The sequence below is a fragment of the Pipra filicauda genome, unplaced genomic scaffold (genome assembly GCF_003945595.2).
Source record: "Pipra filicauda isolate LSUMZ 115617 unplaced genomic scaffold, ASM394559v2 scaffold28_size6257848_pilon, whole genome shotgun sequence".
NCBI lineage: Eukaryota > Metazoa > Chordata > Aves > Passeriformes > Pipridae > Pipra > Pipra filicauda.
Window position 1 is genome coordinate 55800 of NW_024104409.1, and position 25568 is coordinate 81367.

General features: G+C 36.2%; 1 protein-coding gene across 2 annotated transcripts in view; it reads left to right on the forward strand.

Annotated features, from left to right (window-relative positions):
- The window catches only part of INTS6 (integrator complex subunit 6), a 41716-nt gene that overhangs the window by 1767 nt on the left and 14381 nt on the right, over positions 1-25568 (forward strand). For both annotated transcript variants that reach the window (XM_027723146.2, XM_027723147.2), the window contains 2 exons: positions 16496-16585; positions 24771-24954. In XM_027723146.2, the coding sequence (XP_027578947.1) occupies positions 16496-16585; positions 24771-24954 (274 nt within the window). The remainder of the gene's footprint in view (positions 1-16495; positions 16586-24770; positions 24955-25568) is intronic.

Consider the following 25568-nt stretch of genomic DNA (forward strand, 5'->3'; position numbering starts at 1 on the left):
TCTTCATGAAATACTCAATATGGGGACTTCTTCAAAAATAAGCAGAGCTCAAATAGCTTGAAGAAATAGTCAGTGATCATAGTTTGGTACTCAACTTACCTTTTTTTAAATTCGGTTATTCCTCAGTTTTTAAGCTGTGACATAGCCTCGAAGCTGACATTCTCAGTTCAACTGTAACTTTTTTTTTCTGTATCAAGTCTATGTTCAGTACCTTAGCTAAGGAGCCTGATATAGTTATGAGAACTTTGCTTTCTCTATACAGTGCTGTATAATCAATTAAGTACAGTTTGGGAGATGAGCCATTTTTGTAATAACACTACATGTCCAAAAATACTAGAAGGAGCATGACTTTTTGAAAACCATTTCTTTCCAGTGAGTCTACCACAGCATTTCTCTGCATACCTGTATCTTTATAAACCTGCCTTTTGTACCAGAGCCTTGAGAAGTTGTGCTTTTCAAATATCTCTAATGCAACTATCCCTTTAAAGCAGGACTTCTGTTTGGGGTGGGCCAACATTCTTTTCCTCATCGATATGAGTTGCTAAAAGACAAAAACTGTAGGTTAAATGTGTGCATTAGGAAGTGTACCGAGTTCTTTCTGGCACTGGATCAAAGCCTGGATTTGTTTCACTTGAAGGATGTTATTAGTATTGGGCAAAGTATAACACGTATTTTTCACATGGGATGTACTAACTTGAATCTGCCCTTTTTGGTTGTTATTCTCATGTAATGCTTCCTTCACTATCTGAGGATTAGTTACTGCTCTTGGTATTTAACATGGAAATGTGGTTGTGAACATAAGTCCCTTTCTTCCCCTCCCCTTTCCAGTCTGTGCAGAGTCTGTGTGATAACATGCCACGTCTGTTTGGGAAGGAAATTTGTCATGCTGCATTGTAATGCTTTGCCACTAGATGATCAAGTGAGCCTAAACATTTTTAAAATCCCAATTCAGTGATGAAATTAAAAAAAAAAAGTGGTAGTTCCACACATGGCTATATTTTTTCTATTACCATCTGACCTCATACATCTGTGTGTAATCTTCCCTGTATTTTGATGTTTTTGTTTAGTTATATGAGCTACACGAATCTTTTTGAACAGTTAACCACTGTAGGCACATACACAGAATACTTGCTCTTTCCCGTTGCTACTGGTAATTATTCTAATTCACATCAAATAATTTGCTATAAGTGAACCAGTTGTGCTCAGCTACTCAATCAAGTGGGCAGTTGAGTTGTCATGATTGTTTTAACTCACAAGTAGTGTTCATTACTGCAATATTCCCTTTTTTCTATGAAGCGATGACTTTTATCTGTTTTGGTTATAAGTATCTCTGGGCTTGAACTCACCCGTGCTTATGCATGTTTTTTGCTCCATTCCGTATGTGGAGCTGGCTGTTGAAGAGGTGTTCACATGTGCAGTCAGGTGACTAAATAGAAATCCTAACTCTTTTTAGTGTCTGCAAAAATAGATGAATATATTGCAAGTGCCAGGTCATCTGCTGCTGAAGTCACAGATTCCCATTTTGGCTGTTCTAATCAAAGTAGCATTTTTTTTTTTTTACATAAATCAGATATAATTCTGGAGCACTTAATTGGTCCTCCAGCACTTGCAGGGTGAGATCCAGGGCAGTTAACTGTCCCATCACATTGGTCTTTGAGCGCTATGTCTTTTTATCCTGTCTTCCTGTTGTTCATGTCTACTACCTAAAATTGGCTCCAGATGAATGGGTATTTAACCATAGTCTGAGAAACTTAAAAATTCAGGAAAATAAGTGATCAGAATGCTCGCTTGAATTTGAAATAGTTTTCACTCAGAACATCAAGTACTGATTCTCTTTTTTTAAAGCACCTGCAAATATTAAGATCACAAAATAGTGGTTAACTAAAATACAGCAGGCAGATGTTTGAAGAATGATTATCTTAGAGTGGGAGGAGATAATTTTACAAAAAAGCAACATTTAGACTCTCTTAGGTGTGGTATTATGTGACATAATAAATCCAAACTTTTATTAAGCGCCTTTTTTTTTGTGGGAAGTCTTTCTGGCTTAAGATCTTTTGACTAACTTTCTTGTATTTTAGTGTACTGACAAGCTTCTAAGATATTTGCCAAGATCCACTTGTTTCACGTTTGAATTGTAAAACAGCCTTTTCTTATACGTGCAAATGACAAGACATGATACAAGCTTGATGGGATTCTCTGGTTATGTCATCCAGCAGTGTGATATTTTGTCCCCCTACTGAGTATGAACTTTTTGTTTGAATGGCACTGTGACTCACTTTACTTGATTTCTTTCAAAGTCGGCCAGAGTTCTCCATCAGCTGACATCCTGAACAAGAGTGATGGCTGAACGGTCATTCTGAAATTGAAGAAAATCTCCTGCTTCATATTTTCTTGCAACTTTAATGTTTGGATTTTTATTATGAGTGTTTATCATACTACTTAAGTAAATAAGTACTGACTCAGTTACTCAAAGATGGAGTTATCAAGTGGTCAGATGATCACTGCGTCTCACGTTTAGATCTTAAAGGGACACTGTCAATACATTTAGATTGTTAAGAACCTGGAAGATTTTTTTCAAAAGCTATTTCTACTACTAATGCTATGTTATGACTTTATAAACACTTTATCTTAGGTAGGATTGGTAGATCCAGGTTTTTGTGAAGGCTTTTGTCAAGACAAAAAGGTTTTGGAAAGTACACATATTTTAAGGTGGCTGTTCCTTTAACTTTTGCAGCACTTTGAGATTGATAAATTCAGTATTATACTGCTCGAATCCAATAATAGCTTCTCCCCCCATAGTATGCTTTGTGATGATTATGATAGCAGAAGAATGAATGTTCAAATAGGGTGTCAGCTTTTAGCCTTTGCTAAAAATAGCGGTCCTTCTCACCTTCTGCATTTTTATGGAGAACTTAGGAAAAATACAGGATTTGGATGTCTTCAGGAAGAAAGCAGTTTAAACACATGAATTTCAGGGAGCGTTTACTGTCATACAAAATGTTGTACTTGATTAGCCTAGTTTGCACTTAGCTAATTGACTTCTCTTGTTTTTCTCCAGTTAAGCTTCTCCATTGTTTTAGGTAGTCTGAAATACTTAGCCTTTTACTAGCAGATTTTTTTTTTGTCCTCTTGGAATACACTAAGCCTTACAACTATGGTTTGTTCAGCAGTACATGTATAGTCACAATTTAACTAAATAGTTTTGAGTGACGTAAATGTGCAGTTTGTAATCGTTGATAGAAGGGTTAAATACTAATAGATGTGTTTCTGTGGAAACAGAAAACATGGAAAAGGTAGCTGCTGTTATAGTAAAAATGTAAACAAATGATTGAAATGAACTGTCAATGTACTTCAATTATTTGAAGTCTGTAGTGAGATTTTGAAGATTAAGCACTGAATCTAAGGTAGGTAAAATATACGTTTCAATAGAGTTTTGATATTCACATGCAAAGGACCAGCACAGCACTGACGAAACTAGAATCTGACAGATGTTCGAAATTGCTAAAGCTCTGATTTTCCCATACCCCAGGTGTTTCACCTTGCTCGTTGTTATTTGTGGAATGAAGGTCTCCTATTTTTTTTCAGCAGTATTGCATAGAATAAGCTTTGAGAGGCTAAAATACACTTATCTAAGTGGATTTCAAAGTGATTGAGTTGATACATCTAAGCATTTTTAGAGATTTTATTTCAGGGTAAAATTTTGTTTTAATACGGCAGACAGAGTGTTTTTCAATAACATAAGCTTTTTATGAGCTTTTTATTCCCTTAGAGTATCTTGCACATATTCTTCAGCATTGTAATTATTATTGATACAGTAAAACTGTCTTAGATATTAGTTTGACTTTTAAAGAAATTTGATGTAAAAAAAAAGCACATGCTAACTTAGTTGTTTTGCAACAGAACAGTCAACCATAATGCTTCTGTAATGCAAGTGGACTTAATATAAGTATTTTTCAATCACAGTGCTGCCTGGAGTTAGAGTAATACATGAAACACTTGTTTGGATGACTTACCAGGCTGTGTGCAGTCTTGGTGAAAGCCTTTTTTTTTTTTTTTTTTTTTCTGCAGTGCATTTCACATATGAACAGAAGCATAACTAAGAAATATTGAGACAAACTAAAATCCAAATGGAATTCAACTGATTAAGAGTATTTTGGGAACTTAAAAATATGCTGAGGGCTGGAAAGAGATATTTCTGATCTGGAAGTTGGAAGGTATTCTGTATTGTTGGCATTGTTTTAAACACCTTAAGTTTTTTCCAAGTGTTTTATTCATACCACATATGACCATCAGACAATACAATCTTAGGTTAACTGCTACTTCATAGTTCTCTCTGAATATATAGTTGGACCCATTCATAGCTACAGTAGCAGAATTGCTGATGTTAATTGTTAATGTTAAGTAAAACTTAACATTGGTCTGTAGAGATCAGCATGCTTTGCTGTAGTGACTTAAATACTACAGTATTCCAAATACAGGTAAATAGCATACCTAGGAGATCAAGTCTAATCATCCTTGTAGGCACAAGAGAGCTTTAAGTCATGTGTTGTAGGCTGACTCCTTGCTTGTGTGCTTATCCATGTCTAGGATCTTCTGAGCTTATAAAACCCACAACAATCACATGTGAAATATTGTCCCCTGACATGGACTGCATTATGTTTTTGCAGTGATGTTCTGTTTTCTTTAAGTTGTTGAACAGTTTTATTTTCCCAATAGATTTTTGAGGATTTTTACTGGATTTCCTTGTTCTCAAAAATCCTTAGAGCATGGCTTTTGTCTTGACATTGTGGGATCATAAACCCTGCACTGAAATGGCCTGTGTTGAGTCTGCCTCCAAATTTGGAACCAAAGTTTAGGTTAGCATTTCCTGCTTTGTCATGTTGGCACAGTTACACGGGCAGTTTACTTCCCATGTTGGTAAAGGCAGAGGTTTGCACTTCTAGAGTAGTTCTGTTCTGTTTGGTTTTTTTTCTCCCATTCCCCAACAAAACCAAATGGGAGTAGTAAACAAAAAAGCAAGCTTAAGCATGGCAGAAGTATATATAAGAAACAATTTCTCATAGTCTTTTGTGGAATACAAATGGTTTTAACATACACCTATATGCCTGCTAATGTCAAAGAGCTGTATGTGAAGTGCAGGTGAAAGCCATTCTCAGTTGCTGCATGATGAAATTAAGCATATTGGTTTGAATTTATACCTTTTAGGCCGTAACTTTAAACATGCCATCTTGTCCACCCTTGGAATCTTTGTAATTTTTAGTTAGTTTTGTTTTATAAACACCTTGAATGAGAGGTACAGCAGGCGCTCTTGAAGTGTGTTTTCACATTGTGAGGTGGAACTGCTTGCCGTTCAGCCTTGCTAGCACAACAAAACTCACTGAAAGTCTCAATAATAAGTGTTTTGAAAATCACATTTTTAGTTCTAATCCAATGTATTTTTTTAAAGAATTTAAAACAAGCTTATACAAAGTACTTTATTTTTTCAAGTGAAAGCAATCTCATCAGTCTGTTCCACTAGCAGAAAGAAGTGGGGTACTTCATCATGTTCTAAATGTACTTTGACCACTTTTAAATACTAAGCACTTAAAGATTCAGTGTGATTTGGAAGGGGGAGTGCTTTAACATGTTCATTGTGGCTTTGATTTTTAGGGTGTCAGATGAGCACAGTTGCACTGCCAGAGCTTAAGCAGATGATACAGATATCTGTCTGTGGCTGATATTCTTGGATTCGCTAAAAAGTCATCAGAGGAAGTCTGAGGACAGTTAAGAGTACCAAAATTTTATCTCTTGGCTTGACTTTCTGGAACAGTTTATTTGCTTCAGGTCATTATAGACTCCTTGGATATGCTAATCTTTGTTATTTGGGTGCTCCTATAGCTGAAGTGTATTTGCGTTCCATCACAACCAGTTGTAAGAGGGGCAGCACAAATACCCATGGATAATGAGCCAGGGGTTTGATTATCTTGTGAAATACAAGGTGGTTGTTGGTTTTGTTTTTTTTTTTGTTTGTTTGTTTGTTTGTTTTTGCTACTATTTGTCATTGTTTATTTTCTTTAAGGTTGTTTTCACTTTTCTTACTAAATAGTTACTTTTAGTCTTGGTTTTCTGTTGTAGACAGTCCATATCTCTGAAGGTTGAAGGGAAGAACTGTTACTTTTGAATGTGTCTGAGTTTTAATTCAGCTGAGGCTCAGTTGAAACTGTTGGGTGTCTTGAGAGCTTGCTTGCTTTTGCTTTTTTCTTCAAGTACATTCTGTACCATTAACAACATAGTCTTTTAGTTCATAGAATATTCTCATATCTGTGTCTCCCACTTGAAGACTTAGTGAAGACACAACTTCCTGTTGTGTTTTTTAGCATCATATTGTCTGACCCTTTTTCCAAGTTGTTTTCACTTGTTTATGTAACAGCTTGGAATTTCATGTAATTTTTGAGCATTTTATCTTAGCTAATACAGAACTCCTTATTAAATGTCCGGTTTTCATTGTGTGATTATGTTGCTAATTTTAATTTTCCAAAGTTTAGACCAGTTTCATTTAAGGAAAAATGAATGCCACATTAGGAGGTAATGGTTTTATGTGTATGTAGGATCTTTCATATATATTAAAAGATACTTGATTTTTTTTTAAGGTGAACTAACCTGTGAACAGTAAGATTTCTGATGATTCTGTAGTATTTATGTGATGTCTAGAAAGGATATCACGTTTGTGAAGTATTTTCTATGTATCAGTATATTTTTACTCTTGTAGTTCTGAATATTAACAGCAAGCAGGATTTCAGGTTTTCCGGATTGCCAGTGTATTTTACAAAAAAGATAGAAGGGATTTATTTAATCACTCCAATGCCATCAGGTTGGCCCCAGTGGACTAGATTTTTCAAAAATGTATAGGCAATTTCAGTCATACATTATTGAGAAATTAGCTATCTTATCTAAGCACCTGTTGTTTTCATTCTAGAGATAGTGTGTCTGCCTAAGTTAATTGATTTGCCCTAGCTTGCATGAATCTACAGTCCAATCTATAGATTGAAGCCTGAATTTTCCAGTGGGGAAATTAAGTTAGTGCTTACAGTTAAATTAAAATATGCAGGTAAGAAGTTGCTAGCTGCAAGATATAGTACTAACCTTCTCAGGAACCTTGAATGACTGTTATTGGACTCTGAGTAGATAAGATTTCTGGTTGTATGAGAGGATAAGAGAACTTGTCAAAATCTGATCCTACTCTAGTTATTCTAACATGAGTGGTCAGTGTGGATCTTGCAGCACTGCAGTGGTAGGTAACTAAAATAGCAAATAAGTGTTTATTATGTGTAATGTAGTTCTGGGCTTTGAACTTCAGAGGTCTTTTAGAAGACTGACCTAGCAGGAACCGCAGTGCAGATGAGGTCTTTAGTATGGGATTTTGACAGTGGTTCAGTGACATACAAATTGAAAGTAATTTTTAATGTTTTGTTGACTTGGCAAGGAAACTTTAATCTGAAATACCACATTTGGTATCTTAGTGTAGCCACTCCCATTTCCCTTAATTTATGTTTGGGGTTTTTTTTCCCATCTACATATAACTGCTACTGCCTGCGGAGGGCAGGGTGTTAATCTTTCATTTAGTAGTAACGTTTTACTTCCCAAATATTCGTTTATGAAACCTAGCCATGAGTAGTGTTTTACAATATATTATCTGAATACACTATGCATTTTGTCAAGCTAGATTGAACAAATTCAGAGTAATTATCATTGGAATCAATTTAGGGCACTGACATTCTATTTTAATGCTCTGTATACAGAATGAGTGAAAAGTGTCCATCTCTTTCTACCCTTCCCTGCCCCCCCATCCCTGCTTTGAATCCCAGAGTGCCAACTTGATTGTATGCATCTATTGTAAGACATCTTCAATTCTAGGACTCATTACCCTTCTCCAGTATATGGAGAACAGAGACCTGGCTTAGCACTGCGAACTGCACTGACTGAGCCAGGACCAGCTATGTAAAGTCATTGCTGTGAAGCAGAAAGGCAGCTGTAATTAGGGACTTGATCCAGGACTTGACAAGGTTAGTTATATTTGGAATAAAATGTTCAGAAATATTTTTAGGAAATATGACCAAAATCATCATAAACGTGGAGTCTTTGGACTTCAAAGTTATGTTTGATATGGTTGATTATTTTATTTTTTTTTAAAAAAGTTTATAAAAGCTCAAATGTAACCTGTTTTTAGCAGCTTGCATCTACTGTATTCACTCAGACAGCTTTGAAAACTGCAAGGATTTGTTGGTCAGTTAATCCAATTTCAGATGATTGAAATAGTGATTCAGTTACTAATCTGTAACTAACTGGTAAAGTGCATCTTTTTCTTTAACTGACAATTTCCATTACATTAAAAATAAGGTCCAAGTTGTGATCACAGTTGCTTTTGCTGCTTATGTAGTTCAATTAATTTAATTTGAGAGAGCTAAAGTTCTTTCCTTTGCGAGATTAACATATATCTGTCATGTAAGTACTTAAATGTTCCAAATGTTGGTGGCTTTTTCCTCATTCTAATGCCAGTTTTCACTGTCCATTTACTTGCTGCAATTCATTATATGTGAAATATGTTCTATGTACGTTTTCCCTTTTTTTTTTTTGAGACTGTCACATAATTGTGAAAGATAGGACTGAATTGTTTTTTGAAACTTAGCAAGGACCTTATCTAAATTGGAACACTTAGAAGTTAATCAAGCAGTTATCAACTTATATAATATGATATTTAAAACTCAATTAAATCTGTTCTTAAATGAAAGAAACAGGACAAACCTATGTACTAAACTGTAGTTTTTGAAAGTCTGACTTACTAATATTGAGACTTCTGTGATTTAGGCATGTGAAGACATCAGGGTATCTTGAGGCTTTAAGCTTGATGTCTAAGTAAATTCTACCACGTATTCATCATTGTTCAACGTGAACAGAGTCTTAAACTGTTCCCTTGACACATGCCTTCTGTCTTCACATGTGCACTATTCAATATGGAGATTTTGTATTCCAAATGATCAGTTCTTGCATTGAATCTCCTTTTCAGACTGCTTTGAGTTGCCTTTTTTGGTTTTTTGCTGTTAGTTTTGGTTTTGTTCTTGGCACAGACTTTTTGAGAGAATTCCAAAATGACTGAAGTTGTACAATTAAATAGTCTTTAAGCAGTACATTCAGTGCCAGACTTGGAAACCCAGAATGTGTAAAGTTATGAGCATCTATAAAAATGATATTAAGCACAGAATTTTTTTGTTACATGTCTCAAGATGGATATGCAATGAAATCATTGCCTATACAACACACACTTGCAAGCTCAAGCAAAGCTAACAGCTGATATGGTTAAATATATTTCCGTGATTTTTATTTTTGAAAATGGGTTTGTCTTTATTCTTGTGCAGTTCAGATGTTTTGTCTCTGTAGTATTTCTAATTGTAGAAGTGATATCTAACTGGAGCTTTGATTTTTATTACAGCTCTCAGACTGGGCATGGCTAGTGTAAGATGGCATATGTTTGGCAGATCAGTAGTTAATCAAAGCCATAAACAGTTTTTTTTTTTGAAGATTTTTGAAAATAATGCTTAGGACCAAAATACCGAGAAGCAAATTAATTTTTTTAATCCAATTTATTTTCCCAACTACCTTAAATTTCCTCTTCATAAATGGAACTTAGGTAACTTGTGTTATGGATATAATGGTTGTTTCAAGAATTCTCCCTTCATTCTTATATTTTGTAACTGATGTGCTGAGGAGTTTGATCTCTGGTTCAGCCTTAGAAAAAGTCTGCTGTTATAGTTTTGTTCCGCTTCGAAAACTTTTTGCTAACTGGTTTCCCTCTTTTTTTTGTTTTTTTTGTTTAAACCTGCAACTGATTTGTTCTAGTTGCCTGAAATACAGAAAGCTTCATACCACTAAATGTCCTAACTAGGTGTGGAAAAATTTCCATCTACTGCTAATCTGTAGTACCAGTAATGGATGAAGCAAAAACCATGTAACTATCTCGTAATCCTTCATAGATATTCCACATAAGAAACTCTGATTGGTGCATGTCTTGGGTGTTGTAGTAACTCTTAAGTATTTGTAATGTAGTTAACTAAATGTAATATAGTTAACTAAAGAATTCTCTAGAACATAGAGAATTAGTTTACCTATAATAACCTTGCTGTAGTCTATAGAGAAGGGCAGCTGTACATAGCTGAATTCAGGTTCTGTAATCTCTTCTCCTCATGGAGCAAAGATCTCTCTTGGTAACCATCATTACTGTAAAATGACTGCTGTTGATACATTGACTTTCACAGTGTGAATGAGTGCAGGGGAAATCATTACTGCTTGAACAACATTTTCCGTTTCTTTAGGGAGAAAGATGGTGGGTTACTGGAAGCATGAGTTCAGACCTTGATAAATTCTAGCAGACTTTGTTAAAACTCTGTTTTCAAGGTTTTCTCCAAAAGACAAAATGAATGTTTATGACTGAGCCTTCCAAAAGATGGGTAATTGGCAGCAAAATGGAGAAGTGGAATGATAACAGTGTGTGCTGCCCTGGTGCCATAAAACCATGAACCAACTGTTGGATTAAACAGAGTTAGATTAAGAAATTAGAGTTCAGTTAATGATTACTTCTTATTTATACTTATGCAATTACATTTAGGGGTTTTAGGTATACAGTTTTGAGATGGTATGCAAGCAGAGCATGCCTCAGGTTTATCTTGTTACTCAAATCACCTCATGAGGATAGGTTTTGTTAACTTGTGCCCCCTCTACTGGCTAGTATTCCAATTACAAAGTAAAATACAAGTTTACGTAGATGAGGTTCCCTCTGATATGCTATTTTGGCCAAATATCAATTTACAAATGTTCCTTTTATGCAGGTAAAACTCCGTGTGAGTTCTGATTTGTGAGAATCAGTGGTGGTGTTGAGAGTTGGTGTTTTCATAGTACATAGTTACTGTTACGGGCACAGTCAAGACTTCAGCATTTTTTCTTTCCCTCATCCCTCAGTTGAAGAGATTTGATGCCTTTACCCACCCTGTGTGTGTATATTGTTTCTTCTATAGAGGAATTAGATCCTTATGATTATTGGAACTACAGAGGACTATACTTTGGACTTTTAAAAGCTGCTACTATCAACCTGCCTTGCTGATGGTCATTTTCCCCTGGAGATGCAGAACTCTCTTATTTTGGTTGTAGTAAGGGGATCTCTCAGATTATTTTTAACAGGTTCTTTCTGAAACCTGTCTGTGGGTGAGGTAGTATTCCCAGCTGCCTATCATGAAGGGAAGGCAGAGCAGAAGTCCTCACATCTTGGATACTGCAGGGAGAGCTAGAAGATTTCAGTATTATAATAGAAAATGTTTCTCCATACTGTAGATGTTTGTGGACTAGCACTAATAGTAAGAATCCTCCTGCTGTCCTTCAGCCGTTTCAGAAAAACACTGGGCGTTTTTTCTTGGTGGTAGTGTCATTTCTGGAATAGGGCTTTCATTAGGTTGTTTCTTAAGATTGCTGTTTGTGACTGATCTGGTGTCTGTCTTTCCATTAATCTCCATCAAGGGAGATTTCTGGTTTACATTAAAATCTGTTTTATGACTTAAAATCTTGGTAATAGATTTCAAAACACTTATCCTGTGTAAAACTCAAACTGGTTGCTGTAGCTTTCATCAAAGTTTCTGAGACTTATGAAAGTGATCTTGAAATACATCTGCTGTACAAATATCTGATCATCTACTACCAAGACAGAATTGCTACCACTGCAAAACTGTATTATATATTGAATAATCAACAGCATCAAGGGAATATATCAATCTTTATGGACAGCAAGACAGAGATGAGTTAGAAGCTTTCTTTGTGCATGAAGTCTGTCTTGTCAGATCTTAATCCCGTACAGACAGAATTCCAGTATGTTCTTCAGCTCTTACTCATTCAGATTGAAGTCACAGAAATCTCTGACACTGAAGATGTTCCTGTCCAAGGAGTCAATTTCAATTCTAAACCAGCCATAATAAGTATTACTTTTATCATGCAGTTTCAACCACTTGGATAACACCATGATAAATTTAGAGGTGCTGTATTTTTCAGTCTGGCCACAGAATTATGGAGCTCCGTGTTTGTGACTTGGGAAACAGTTGTGTGAAAGCATAAAATACAATTGGTTCTATAGGTCTTCACAGCTATATTGATTGGTTTTGCAGGAACAATAGAAAGTAGTCAAAGCTGCTGAAAATGTGAGTAGGACAAGTAAAAAGTTGCATGAGACGCTACAACTCTTACTTAATTGTACCTCTGTGTACTTGACTGATAGTGTTCTGCTTTGAGCAATGAAGGGGAAAGTCTAAAAACGTTAATTTATGTCTTAGACACTATGATTTTGCTAAAGTGCAACTGAAGTTTCTAAGATACAAAAAGTAAGTGAAAACCGTGATTCATTTGGACTGTCTGGTTTAGCTTGAAATTCAAGTTCAGTGTTTTGGTATTTTTTTTTATGCTGTTATCAGTTAAAAATAGCTTTAAAGCTAATAATTTTGCTGTCATTCTTACTTTCAGATTTCATTTTAAGCTATTGTTTTTGAACAATGGTTGCTCACAGATTCTCAGGAGCATGTATAAGAATGTTGACCTTTAAAATTCTAGAAAAAAAAATTATTGAACTGAAAAACTGATAGTGCACTTTTGTATTTCCTGGTCAGATATCTGAATTTACTGGCATTTAGGGATGATACTTCTGAAAATGAAAAGGCTCTGCTGAGATAATATGATGGGAAATGGATGTGCAGTACAACTTCTGTTAAATTTTGTGATTTACTGAAATGAAAGTATACCTTTTGGAGATTTATTATGATCTCAAAATGTGTTTTTTCCAATTATTAGTAATCTGTTAAAAATATACACTGTATTTCAGTTCACATTTATTTTCAACTTCTAGCCTTTCTTGGGCATGAACTTTTTGTACCACTAAATATTTTTTTTTTTTACAGTAGTTGCTTGTTGAACACATCACTTTTAGTCTCTGATTTGGTGTGTTTTGGTTATGTTTCTACCCCATCTATTTCTTGAGGTTTTCAACACTTCTGACTCTGAAATTACTATTTAAATATGTGCATTGAAATAACAGTAGTCTTAAATCAGTCTTCTCTTACTGCATGTACAGTATTGTATACTTGCACGTGTAAGGTCAAAGTAGCTCTTGAATTCCTTTATGTGTACATTTGGAAGAAGGAAAAAAATCATTGGTGTGTTAATCAGTCATGCTGAAACTTGATGCTAAGCTTACTTTCCAATGGAAGTGAATTCTTAGTTGTGAGAGTCTTAACTAGGCAACAATGTGTCTTGATAGTAATTTGATACACTCCTGGCTTGATCTGAGAACATCGCACAAGTTGAGATGGGGTGGCTGTGCCTCTCACTGCGATGCCTGGTTAGTGGTGTGAAGCTCAGTGGTACTCACAGCTCTGTATTTGTTTTGTATTATCTGAGCTACTACAGCTGGAGACCAAAGAAATGGCAACCAATGTAACTGAGTTGCTTTGTGATTTGGAACGAGTAGTTGTGAAGCTGTCTAATTGTTCAAATGAAAGTGTTGTGTAACAGATAAGTTAGTTTTAAGGCTTTGAATATCTTGCTTGTTCTTTTCTTAGCCAAGCAAGCTTGCCCTGATATTGATGCTGAGTTTTAAATAACTTTCTTCCAAAAAGAGGGGTGTGGGGTTTTTTGTCACCTTGGTGCCTATCTGTCTTTGAAAATGTGGATTGTAAGTGAAAGAAAAAGTCCTCCTTGTACCATGTTACAGTACTTGGTGGTTGAACAGGATCATCAGCTGGGTGCTTCCTAGTACTTTCTTTCACTGCTGCTACAAACCTTGAGAATGAAAAGCAATTTACTGAAAAGAATTTGCTTTTGAAATAAAACCTCATGGTGATTAGTTAGTTGTTCGAATAAGTTGTGAGCAGGCTTATTATTTACACCTTGTTATCCTGAGCTGCTTTTCAGTGCATTGCAGCATACCTGTGAGTTGCCAAAGAGCTGGTAGTGTACACTGTCACCCAATGTCACTGCATGTCCAAAATAATTGGGGTGGACTGAATTGGTTACCTACGTGTTTACAGTCAGTAGTGCTACTATGTATTTTGAAGAATATGATATTTCTAAGATGTGTAAATTCTAAGTGTTATATTTCTAGAGGAAGAGAAATGGAAAGCAATTTGATTACTGTAGAATTAGATTAATTAGATTGATGTAAAGTTCTCAACCAATCATTGACGAAAGAGCTGCAGTTTAGTTAAAAACATTGGTAAGTGTCTGGAATTTAATTTTGTGACATTTACAAAATGTCTGAGTTTTGAGAGCTTATATAAATAAGAGGATTTTTTTTTTTTTTTAGAAATACTTGGCTTACTCCTGGTTTTGTGTGCCTTCATAAAGCAAAGGTGGGGAGCATGGTCAGAAGAGTCCATGGTGTTCTTTAAAAATTAACGACATGGAAATTTTTAGTCAAAAATAGTAGATCTCAGTAATGGGCGTTTTAACTGAAAATCTTCCTGATACATTCCGTTTCTGAATCAACTCTGAATATGAGTTGATTCTCAATATGTTGGTGATCATCCTTTTTACAGGTAGAATGCTTGTGAAATTATAAAAATCAGACTGAAGATGAAGACATTTCTCCCTCAGACGAGTTTCTTGGGGGAGCTGAAGTTTAGAAACTCTTGTTTCTTCCCTTGTGATTTTATAATCATTCTAAGACCAAACTGGTTAAATTTAAGGCTTAAATTTTAGATGGGTAAAATTGAGAAAAAGTAGTTGAAAAATTAAAAAGTTCTTAAAGATAATGAGGAATATCCAGGTAATAGGGGTTGTCAGAGACTAAATTTTTAATACTTAATTTCAAATAGCACCAAAATATTGACACAGAGCATTGCTTATGACATCTTAATATAAAAATCTTACAATTTTTATTAAATGTAATTTAATTTTTACACATTTATTAGCAATAGGTTTAAAGTGTTTTTATGTTCTGTACTTGTGAGAACAATGTTCTTTTCCTCTAGTTAGAAACCCTTTCAGTAGTATTTCAGTGCAATGTAATTAGCTTCCAGCTGATGTTTTGCAGTTGTGGTAAACTATTAGTTGGCAAAATAACGTACCATAACTGTTTTTAAGAATTAAATAAGGCTAAAAATTCTTATGAAGTTATTTTAATTAAATTGAGTTGGTTTTGAGAGTCCTTAAATTCTTTTAAGTAATTGTTTAAGTTGGGTTATGAACTAGCTTAGCTTTCATAGGAGAGGTTGATTGCCTTGTTTTGATTTTATTCTTTCATAATTTTTGTAGTAATGGCATGCTATTTTAAAAGAAATTAAGATTTTTCATGAAGGTTTGAAAAAATGTTGAGCAAATAACTTAATTTTTTGTTGGTAATATTTCTAAGCACACAATCAGTAGGTGATCCTTTATATTTAATGGGTTCTAAAAAAATGGATTTTCAAGGCCTTTTTCTTAAAACCTGTTAGCTCTCTCCTAATATTTTTACAGTCAGTTGTAAGCATTCATGAGCTAGTTTGTCTTTATAAGCAGAACAAGGCTGTGGGTGTAGTTATATTTTTCTTTGTTTTCTGAAGAATGAAAACAAGGCTTTGATCTTGGCAAGAGAAGAAGGGTAGGACTAACTAAACAAAATATTATGGTGACTTTTATTCAGTCCATTTTTAACCCTAGGTAGAGTGGAATGTGCTACCTGGTCTTGGAGTTGATATGTGCATGGATTACTTTGGAATTCTCTTTTTCAGGAGGGACAGAAAGCTCCTAGAATACTGGCAGTAGGAAAAGGAAGTGCCAGTAACTGACCAAGTCTTTTTGTTACAGCTGGGCTAGTTGAATGTCATGGGATCGTAAAATGTCTTGTCCTGTATGCTTTGTCTTAAATGATTCGTATGGAAAGTTTATGTTTTTTAAGTATTTGTTTCTGAAGTAAATTTTGCATGTTTGATTGAACCACTGTAATCAAAATGTAACTGATGCTATTTATGTCAGTGTTAATACATAGACTGTTAGTTCTTAACCCGGGGTCATGATCCCAGGATACTATGCTAATGCTTTACTTGGACGCACGATAATTAAATCACACAAAATCAACCCTGCAATAGAGGGAATCAAAAGTATATATTTTGAGGGGATGGTTGCTTCTCCTAACAGCTGCTAGTTTGTCAGAAAACTACAGTGCACATTATTTGTGAAGTGCTGTGTTACCCACTTTTGCTGTGTTTTTGTTACCCACTTTTGCTGTGTTTTTGTATACATTTATTACATACAGGTATGTTAAGTAGCTAACTTTTCATGGCCTAACTGTAAAAAGACTCAGAAGTCCATTGCACTGTACTATATGTAGTATGTGAGAATAAATACCTCAGGCTTCATTGTTTTGTTACTGGGTATCAGTGGCATTTAATGACTGAACAGAACGTTATGAATTCGTTACACCATTTTAATCGAAACTGCTTTTTTTTCCCCTTAGGGTCGAAACCCTTTTTTTCTGGAGCCAGCAATAATTATTACAGTTACTGATGGAAGTAAATTAACCACTACCAGTGGGATACAGGAAGAGGTAAGGTCTGACCTCTGTTTACAGTAATGTGTACTAAACATGGTGTTACACTACTGTTTAAAGTAGGAGCATAAATGCTCATTAATAGCTTAAACTTGCATGTGTTTTACTTTTAATTTAAAGTATTTTTGTGCAACAGTACTCCAAAAAGCTGAGTAACTTCTTACTTACATCATGTGACAGAAGTCTGTGATACAACTGTTTAGTTGTATCTGTTTAGTAACCTAGGTTTGCTATTTCTGTCCAGGGAGTTCATGGCTATTCAGATATTGTTAGCAGAAGAAATTGATTTCTATAAAGTGTGTGTGTCTTTAACTGGTCTAGATATTAGTTCTTTGTGTATAGATCCAAGTTAACAAACTGATTTTCCAAAGGATGTGGTCACTACAGAGTGTGTGAAACGTACCAGTTTCACACTGGATTCTTAAAAATAAGTATGTAATGTATATAATCAAATCAGTAGTCCTTATAGTCCAAGATAAGAACTGAAGAAATGTATTTCAAATTAAATCTGTAGAGCAGTTTAAAATCAAGATCTTAATGTACTGGAGTACTCACTCAGACATCTGGCAAACTCAGAGCTATACTGATGCACTGAACTATTTTTAAATTACTGGCTGTTCTGAATTCTTTCCTTAAAAAGATGGAAGTCACTAGGGATAGGGTTGGTCTGGCCAGCTCAATGCCCATTCCATGCAGTAGTAAAAAACCCCAACCAAATCAAACAACAACAAATCCCTAAGATCGTTCCCTTTCCAGGGAAAAGATTAATATCGAAAGGTCTGTTTTAAAACTTAAGAGGAGGATTCAGTCTTTTGCTTGTGCTACACCACATATGACTATACAGATTAGCTTGTCATACATAGCTGTTCATTACTTACTCAAATTTCTCCTAATAATCTATTATATTGCATTCTTACAGCACTTACAGAAGTTGTCTGTATGAAAAGTGGTATTTGAGTGTTTTTGTAATGTATCTGACTTAGAGGAAGAAAGTTGAATGACCTCATAATTCTATGTGGACTACTAACAAATGAGCATAGCCAGTAACTGAAAGGGAATTCCTGGATCCATGATAACAAGTAGGTTATATGTATAAAAACTTCACTTCCATCATATTTTTTTACCCAATAAGCTATTTTCAGCTTAATCTGGTGATTGAATGGGTGCGGTACAAAATACCAATAGAAGACACTGAAGTGTCACACTATTCTACAACATACAGTGGTGTTAGCAGCAGAGTGCTGTTCTGAGTAGTCTCTTAGCTATGTTTCTTGAGGGGAAGCATCTTCTTTGCTGCTGGATGACTAACTTGTCAAATCTGACATGGATAGTCTGGAATTACAGACACTGAGGTGCACAGAGGTTAAGCAAATGACATCTTGGTGGAGGCTGAGAACTGGGTTTGTTCAGCCTTTGGTAGAGAAGGCTGTGGTGTTTCATCACCATTTGCAACAACTTAAAGGGGCAGGGAGCCTGGCTTTTCTTGGAGGTACACAGGGCTGAAATGAGAGGCAGCAGCTGCAAATTGTACAAGAGGAAATTCTGATTGGATATCAAGAAACTTTAACTATGTGGGTGATTGAACACTGGCATAGGTTGTCCAGTGGTTGTGGAGATAGTAAAAGCTGAACTGGACAACGCCCTGAGCAGTCAAAAGGCTCTGGACTGTATAGCCTTCATGTGTCCATTCTAATGCACACAGTGCTATGATTCTGTTACATTTCCTTTCATCTTGTTCGTTATCCAAAATGATTTAGATAAGAAAGCTGTACTGTTTGTCATAAGCTCTTTTACAGCAAGAGTCAGGATTTCTTTTTTGTAGCCAGCAAGTTTTTTTTTTTCCTACCTTTTCCTTTAAATGTGGGTGCAACTTTCTTACCTTAGTCTTCACAGGAAGATATTTTCTTAGGCAACCATTTGGTCATACAGTCACATCTTTAAACTGCTGTAACTTATGTTGAGAAAAAGGGTTTTCTGGTGACTGCTCTAATCTAGTAAATTTAGGCTTGGCTCATGAGCGGTGCTGACTGGTAAGTGCATGCTACACCTAGAGTTTTAGAATGATTGTGACATTGGGCCAAATTTGATGCATAATTTGCCAATTGTTCAGTTATGTTCTAGAAATGCAGAATCTGCTTTAATGATAGTGAACTACTGATTTTTTTTTTTTTTTTGGTAAATAAGCTGATGATAAGGCATTGTCTTCTGGAGGAATGGGAAGTGACCATGGCTCTTACTTCCTGCAAGACAAAATACAAGTTTCTTTGAGTGCTTTTCCATATGTAAATACTGGGTATGTGTTTCATACCAAACAATGGACGTGATTTGATTTTTTTTTTCTCTTTTGCCATAGGTGTACTGGTAGGAACATTTTTAACAGTATCAGAGAGCAGAGGAACAAAGCATCAAAGGGTGCTTCTGTTCTTCAGGGCTCATTTTTGGCTTTTGTCTGTGTGTGTCCTATTGGTCAGAATTTTTCTTAGTGTAGCTTGTCCTTTACAGTAACCTCTCAAGTGGGGCTTGCAGAAATGAGCAAGAATTAGTATGGTAACGCCACCCTGGAGATAGAGAAGTTTGTCGTTGCTCTTTGGTTCAATAACAAAGCTTTTCAGTCACTTTCAAATGTCTGTTTTGTTCTTCGGGTTTGACTTTGGGAAGGCTTTTCAGAGTTAGAAGTGATTGTATCCCACTGGCTATGACAGGTGGTTTTACTTCTTAACATCGACTAAGGCAGTATATTTTTAATTCTTTTAAGTTGTGTACAAGAGAACCAACAGAATGTTGGGGTTTGGGTTTTTTTCTGAAAGCCTGTGAAGCCAGTATGGAACCTGGAGGCAGGTTTTCTCAAACCTTTGTCATTCAGTTGAACATTTGCGTTCTTACCGGTAAAATCAGTTTATCACTATGGGAACACTGTCATTTGCCCTAGTGTGAAGCAGTCAAGCTTAAACCCTGTTTCAGAGCTCTTGCTGAATTCTTCAGATGTCCTGTTCCTTTGTAGATTTTAATATGGGTTTTGCAGATAAAGAGGCTTTCCTGTTCAGTGCTTTGTCTCTTCTGTGCAGTTCCTCAGGTTGAAGGCTGAAATGATAGTCTGTGCAATTATGTCCACCTGCACAAGTTAGTAACGCTTCCAGTTCTGTGCCTTCTGCCAGTGCTTTCTAATACGCTAGTGCTGAGGTACTAAAGAATGCCAGCATCAGGTCTACATTCAGCAAGAGTTGTTGACCAGACTCACTTGTTCCAGTCATAACTTGAGGAGGGGACAGGCTCATACTGTTGGCAAACCATCATTAATTAGTTGGTCTCATGCTATGGATTCCTCATGGAGTGGCTTTTGCTTCTCCTGATCCCTCAAATCTGGTCTTAGCCCTTTCTTCATCTTTCCTTTAACAGATGTTTAATTTCTTGAAGGGATTTCTCTTATTCCTCTTGATATTATGAAAAAAATCATACTTTTCTAGTTTTACAGCTACTACGTTCCATTGTCCTCCTTCTACATACCCTCTGTTTTAAGAAGAAGCATTAAACTCCTGTTTGCAAGACTGAAACTGGGTTATTGGCCTATTGATGCATTCTGATGAATGATTATGCCAGCAAAAAGTATGAGCAGTGCTGCTTGGTTTCTGTATGTTGCCATTCCTATGATCATTCAGTTACAAGAGACTCTTACAGGAGGAATCAGTGATTTTCTTATGTCTTCATCCCTGAACTGTTTTTGGCATTGTCACATTGATCCTTCCCAGGGTCAATCATCTTGCATCCCTGTTGTAACAACTGCAACAAGTGGCAAGGTCCTGCTTACTTTCAGGAATAATCAGGAACTGTAAATGATCCATTATATTTTTAATCATTAGTTCCTCCAGTTAGAAATCTAGACTTGAAAACAAAATTCTGCAAGAAGTGTGGCAAATACCATTAAATGTACATTCCCATTCTTTCTCAGCCTTATTTTTCCTGTTAGTAGCAGTTTTGGTGTTTGCAGCATTTGACCCAACTCTAAAGCTCTTGATGTGTGCGTTTTTGATGTGTAACCATGAGCTCAGTGAGCACTCGCTCATGGTTAATGCTGGCATTGGAACCCTGGAGTATATCCATGACATTGACATGGTATGTCAGTTGACCTCGGTGTCTCTTTGTGGTCTTAAGTTATCTCCTATGGAAGAACAATTTGTGGCTTTCTATCTATGTGTTACAACTGCATGGAAAAAGATGGGAAAACTTAATGTTGTTGATAACTAAGTAGAGTTTCTCAGTCTATCAAGAGCTGGTTTTCTTAGTTGGACTTGAATAGAGTTACCTATCCTTAAGTCCTCTAACGATGAAATGCTGCATTTGCTTGGAATATTAGATGTGTCTTATCTTTCTGTGGGTAGCAGAAAAGCATGCAAGGAAGGTTACTTGAAGGTAGATTATTTTTTAAATAATTTTTTTTTTAGATGCAAAAAGAAAAGGTGACTGTCTCTGTATGGATATTTTCATTCAGTGCCTGATGTGTAACAATCTTTTATGAGATTTCCCAAGATGGAGCTGCCTGTAATTATCTGGGTACTAAAGCTTAAGTAGTGCTGGTACTGCCCTATTCTAATGTATGAGCTGGTATGTGCAGCCTCTGCCAGAAGATCATTACTGTCTTCAGTTCAACAACTGCCATGCCAGTGCGGAATGCTCTAATGCTAATTGTGTCTTTTTTCAACCTAGGGTCTCTAGGATCCTTTTTAAATTTTTTTTTAGGTTTTTAGACTGTGCTACTGGTTATGGTTGCATGAATGTAGGTAGAAACAAGGTCTGAGAATAAAAAAAAGACCTGCTCACCAGTAATAGCATTCTATAAGATCTCTTTGGTACAATGCTGTCCTCCACCCCCCTTGGTTCTTGAATATTTTAGTGGTTTTAAAAGCAAGGAAGAGGGGAATAAAGCATACACTGCTATCTTATTGTATCATTGTGGCATTTGGGCATGGTGGTAGGGTTTGTGTGTGCTCCTACAAACTAGTATTGAGACAAAACAGCTGGTTTCTAGTACTAAGCTGGGAGAACACTCGTGTGTGATGTACATAGACAACATGTTGAAGACCATTGCTGGTAAATAACCTCCCTTTTAATACTTCAGTCTACCTTTTTCTCAACAGCCAATATGAAAGACAAAGAGGAAAATATGTGCATGCCTTCGTATTGAAATATGCATGGGGAAAGAAAGGAAATGCAAGATATAGAATTCTAGGCTCATCTTCTGCTAGGTATGCAGTTGCTATGGTAATGCAATACCAGTTTAAAAGAAAAGCTAACTGGAGGTGAAAAGACAGTTACTGACGTCTATGGAGAATGAGTTGGTTTGAATCTGTAACTTCGCTAGTATAAAAGTTAAATAAAGGACGCTAAACTAAACTGGGGGCCCCCTGGTGGTCTAGTGGTTAGGATGCAGCACTTTCACCGCCACGGCCTGGGTTCGATTCCCAGTCAGGGGACTTCCCCGGGCAGATGGAGCTCGTCAGCCCTGTAAGGCCATCCATCTAAGAGAAGGTCACTCTAAACAAACCTACATCCTGAGGACCTCACTGCCACTGTCCAAGCTCGCTCGGCCCCGGCAGATGAACCTCAGGATTAAAGGGTGGGCTCAGTTCAGCGCACACTCTGTCTCACCTAAAAAGTCCACTGCGCAGGCTTGAAGGGTAAAGACCTTTCCCAAATCTTCGTTCGCGAAGACTGACCATGATGATGAAACTAAACTGGAATTAAATCGTGGGAAAGTGAGGGCATTTGACTTAATGATGATTGCTTTGCATGGTGTCTTCAAGTTTCAAAATATTTCTGATAGTAATATGTACGTAATGCAATGGCCTGCTCCTGAGTACTGTTTGGTTTTGGGATTGACTCAGCTGGTTATAGGGAGATAAAGAAAGCTTTTGTAGCTTGAGAGAAACTGAACTCCAGGATAGTGTTGGTGCAGGGTCCAATGGGATACTTCACATATATATAGTAAAAAATGTGTATATACTGCCTGAAGAAAAACAATGATGTTACATAGGTATGTTTTGCAGATCAAGTATACTCTTAGGAGCTAGTAAATCTTCCATTTAGTCAGATCTAAGTAGGAAAGTTTGAATGGCATTCCTTAATAGCCACAGGGGAGGACGGTGGAGTGCTTGCAATTGAGTCTTCTTACAGTCAGGATTCCAGGCTGTTTGCTAAGAATGCGGCAATTCTTGTAACTGAATTTCCTTTTCTCAGGCAGTCTTTGCTGGCCCTTTGTGTGAAAAGGGGAAAGACATGCATGTCAATCAGTAATAAACATACAGGTACATAGCTGAGTTCCCTTTGACCAGTTTCATGTGAAACATTTGGGGAAAATAGTTCTGTTCTCACATGTACTCTGTGCTTGTATAAGCAAAACCAGAAATTCAGGAGGGATCATCAGGTGTGCTTAAAAGTCCAAAATATTGTGATTCTTGGCCACATGTTATGAGAATGGATTTGTCATGTTTGTTCTAGCTTTGAGATTGTATTAATAAGTTGATTGTTTTTCGAACATGAAGACCTGTATTTTTTCCAATAAAAGATGCTTGCAATTATGTAAATAGAAATAGATGAGGTGGCTGGTGTGGAAATCAGGTTTAATGCTTTTAAGCTATCTCTTAAAAATAAGCAAACAAGAAAAACTGCTTTAACAGTGTTGTGCAAATTCCCCAACTAACCACTATAAACTAAAGATGAAGGCAATATATAATGGGTGCTTATGTGGACTTGCATCGAGTTCTGGAAAAGATTAGTACTTTCTTGCTAACATTGAGCTGAGATTGAGGATTGGGATTTTTTGAGTGCTGCATGAGAAGTGTTTGAGGAGACATGAGTTTGCTTTAGCATTTGGGCTTAACTCTTGTATTTGGTGCAGTAATGGAACTGTTTGCACCACTTGAGTCATTGCTTTGGGGATTTTTTTTTCTCCTTAATGGCTGCAGTGCTCCAAGTGAAATGAGAATTTTGCTTGTGCTAACAGTGTTATCATCAGCCAGGGATCTATTGAATTTTCTGAATCTTGTAACCGTTACAAATTTAGATTATCTGGTCAGGGCTTCTGTAGCTGAACGTGTGAGTAAGCTGTTTTTTCCTCACTAATCTGTGTGAGGTATCCGGATTCAAGAAGAGAGGACAGAATCTTCTGAATGCCTTCTGCTGTCCTTTACAAGCTGACACACCTTGTTTCAGTTCACTAGATATAAAACTGTTACCATCCTTGAAATTTTAGATGTTCTGTTACTCTCTGGCTGTTGCTGTTAGTGGTTAATAAATAATGTCCTGACCATTGCTGTATTTTTACTGCATCATGTTTGAAGTCTGACACTTGAATCTCTTTGCTTTTAATTCACAGAAAAGACAGTAAAAGAAATGCTCCCACGTATTTAGTATCTTCAATATTTTGAACTAAAACTTTTGTGTAGTTTTTCCCAGACAGAGACAACACAACAGCACATGGCAAGCAATTCTTCTTTGTATTGGTAGCTGTGGCTGCTGTTATCTATTACCTAAAAGTGAGAACTAATTTTGCGTTCCAGTGTTGATTTTAATTTTAACATCCACTTTTCCCTTAAAGCACAGACATGAGTTTAGTTGTGGGATGTACCTGAATTGTGTAGAATCTGCTTTCTGGTTCCGTAACATAGCTACGACAATAGTTCACTTGAAGCTAAGTTATTTGGAGTAGGTAATCGTGACATCTACGCTCGAGCTATATTTCTTCTGGGGTAGTCTTAGATTAACATTACCTTTTCATTCAGTTGTGCTTATCTTGAAGAACTGAGGAAAATACTGAGCCGAGAATGGGCCTGTTCCATAAAAAACTGAACAAAAGAACACTACAGTGAAGCAGCTTTTACTGCTGAAATTCTAAAGAAAATATTCTAGTGCTTCTGAAGTTTGGATCAGTTTCTAACAGTGGTTGTTACTACTTGATTTGTAGCTCTCAACATTATGTATCATGTTGCTTTGAAATGTTTGAAATCTTCATTAAATAATGGGTGTTATGCTTGTCATGTACAGTACTTGAATAAAGTTATAAATATGTGTTATATACACACATTTACAAGAGATGTGTGCTTATATAGAGTGAATTGCCATTGCTATGTGACGTGAATTTTTGTTTCTTTCTAAAGCTGTGCATTCACAGATTTAAATTCCTTTGCAGCTCCATTTACCTCTCAATTCCCCTTTACCTGGAAGTGAGTTGACTAAGGAACCCTTTCGATGGGATCAGAGGTTATTTGCTTTGGTTCTTCGTTTGCCTGGTATTACAGCACCAGAATCGGAGCAAATGACCGGAGTACCAGTGGATGACTCTGCAATCACACCTATGTGTGAAGTCACAGGAGGTGAGTGCCCTCGGTTCGTTTGACAAGTCATTACTTAAAAAATGTAAATCAGTTCAGTTTAGTTCAATTAATCTTGTTCAATTAATCTTGTGATTCCATGTCATGGAATAACACTTTCCACGTTCTTTAAAAACTCTCAAGACGCACAATATGAAGCTAAAAACACTGCATTAAAGCTACAGACAATGTAACCTGTCTAGGAAGTATGAATCTACTCTCTTTGGGAATTTTTTTAGAAGAGTACTTGCTTTCTTTCTGCTGCACCTTGATATTGCAATTAGAAATCGTAATAATTGAGTCTGTTCTGCAGTACAGTTTAGCTAAATTTTTGTCGTACTCTAACCTAAAGAAGCCAAAAGTGAAGGAAATATGTTGGTTGTTTGGGGTTTTTCCCTCCAGAGCATGCAGAACATATAATAGTTCTGCAGAATTGATACTTTTCTCTCAGTCAGAAATCATATTCTTAGCCTCTTAGAAATTATATTCCAGGTCAGACTCATGCATTGATTTTATCACATTTTAAGAACATAATGATTTTTCTGATGCATCAGAGGGGGTGTGATAGAGAGTAAAGGGATTTAAGGAGTATTCCAAAAGGATTTGATTCCACTGGT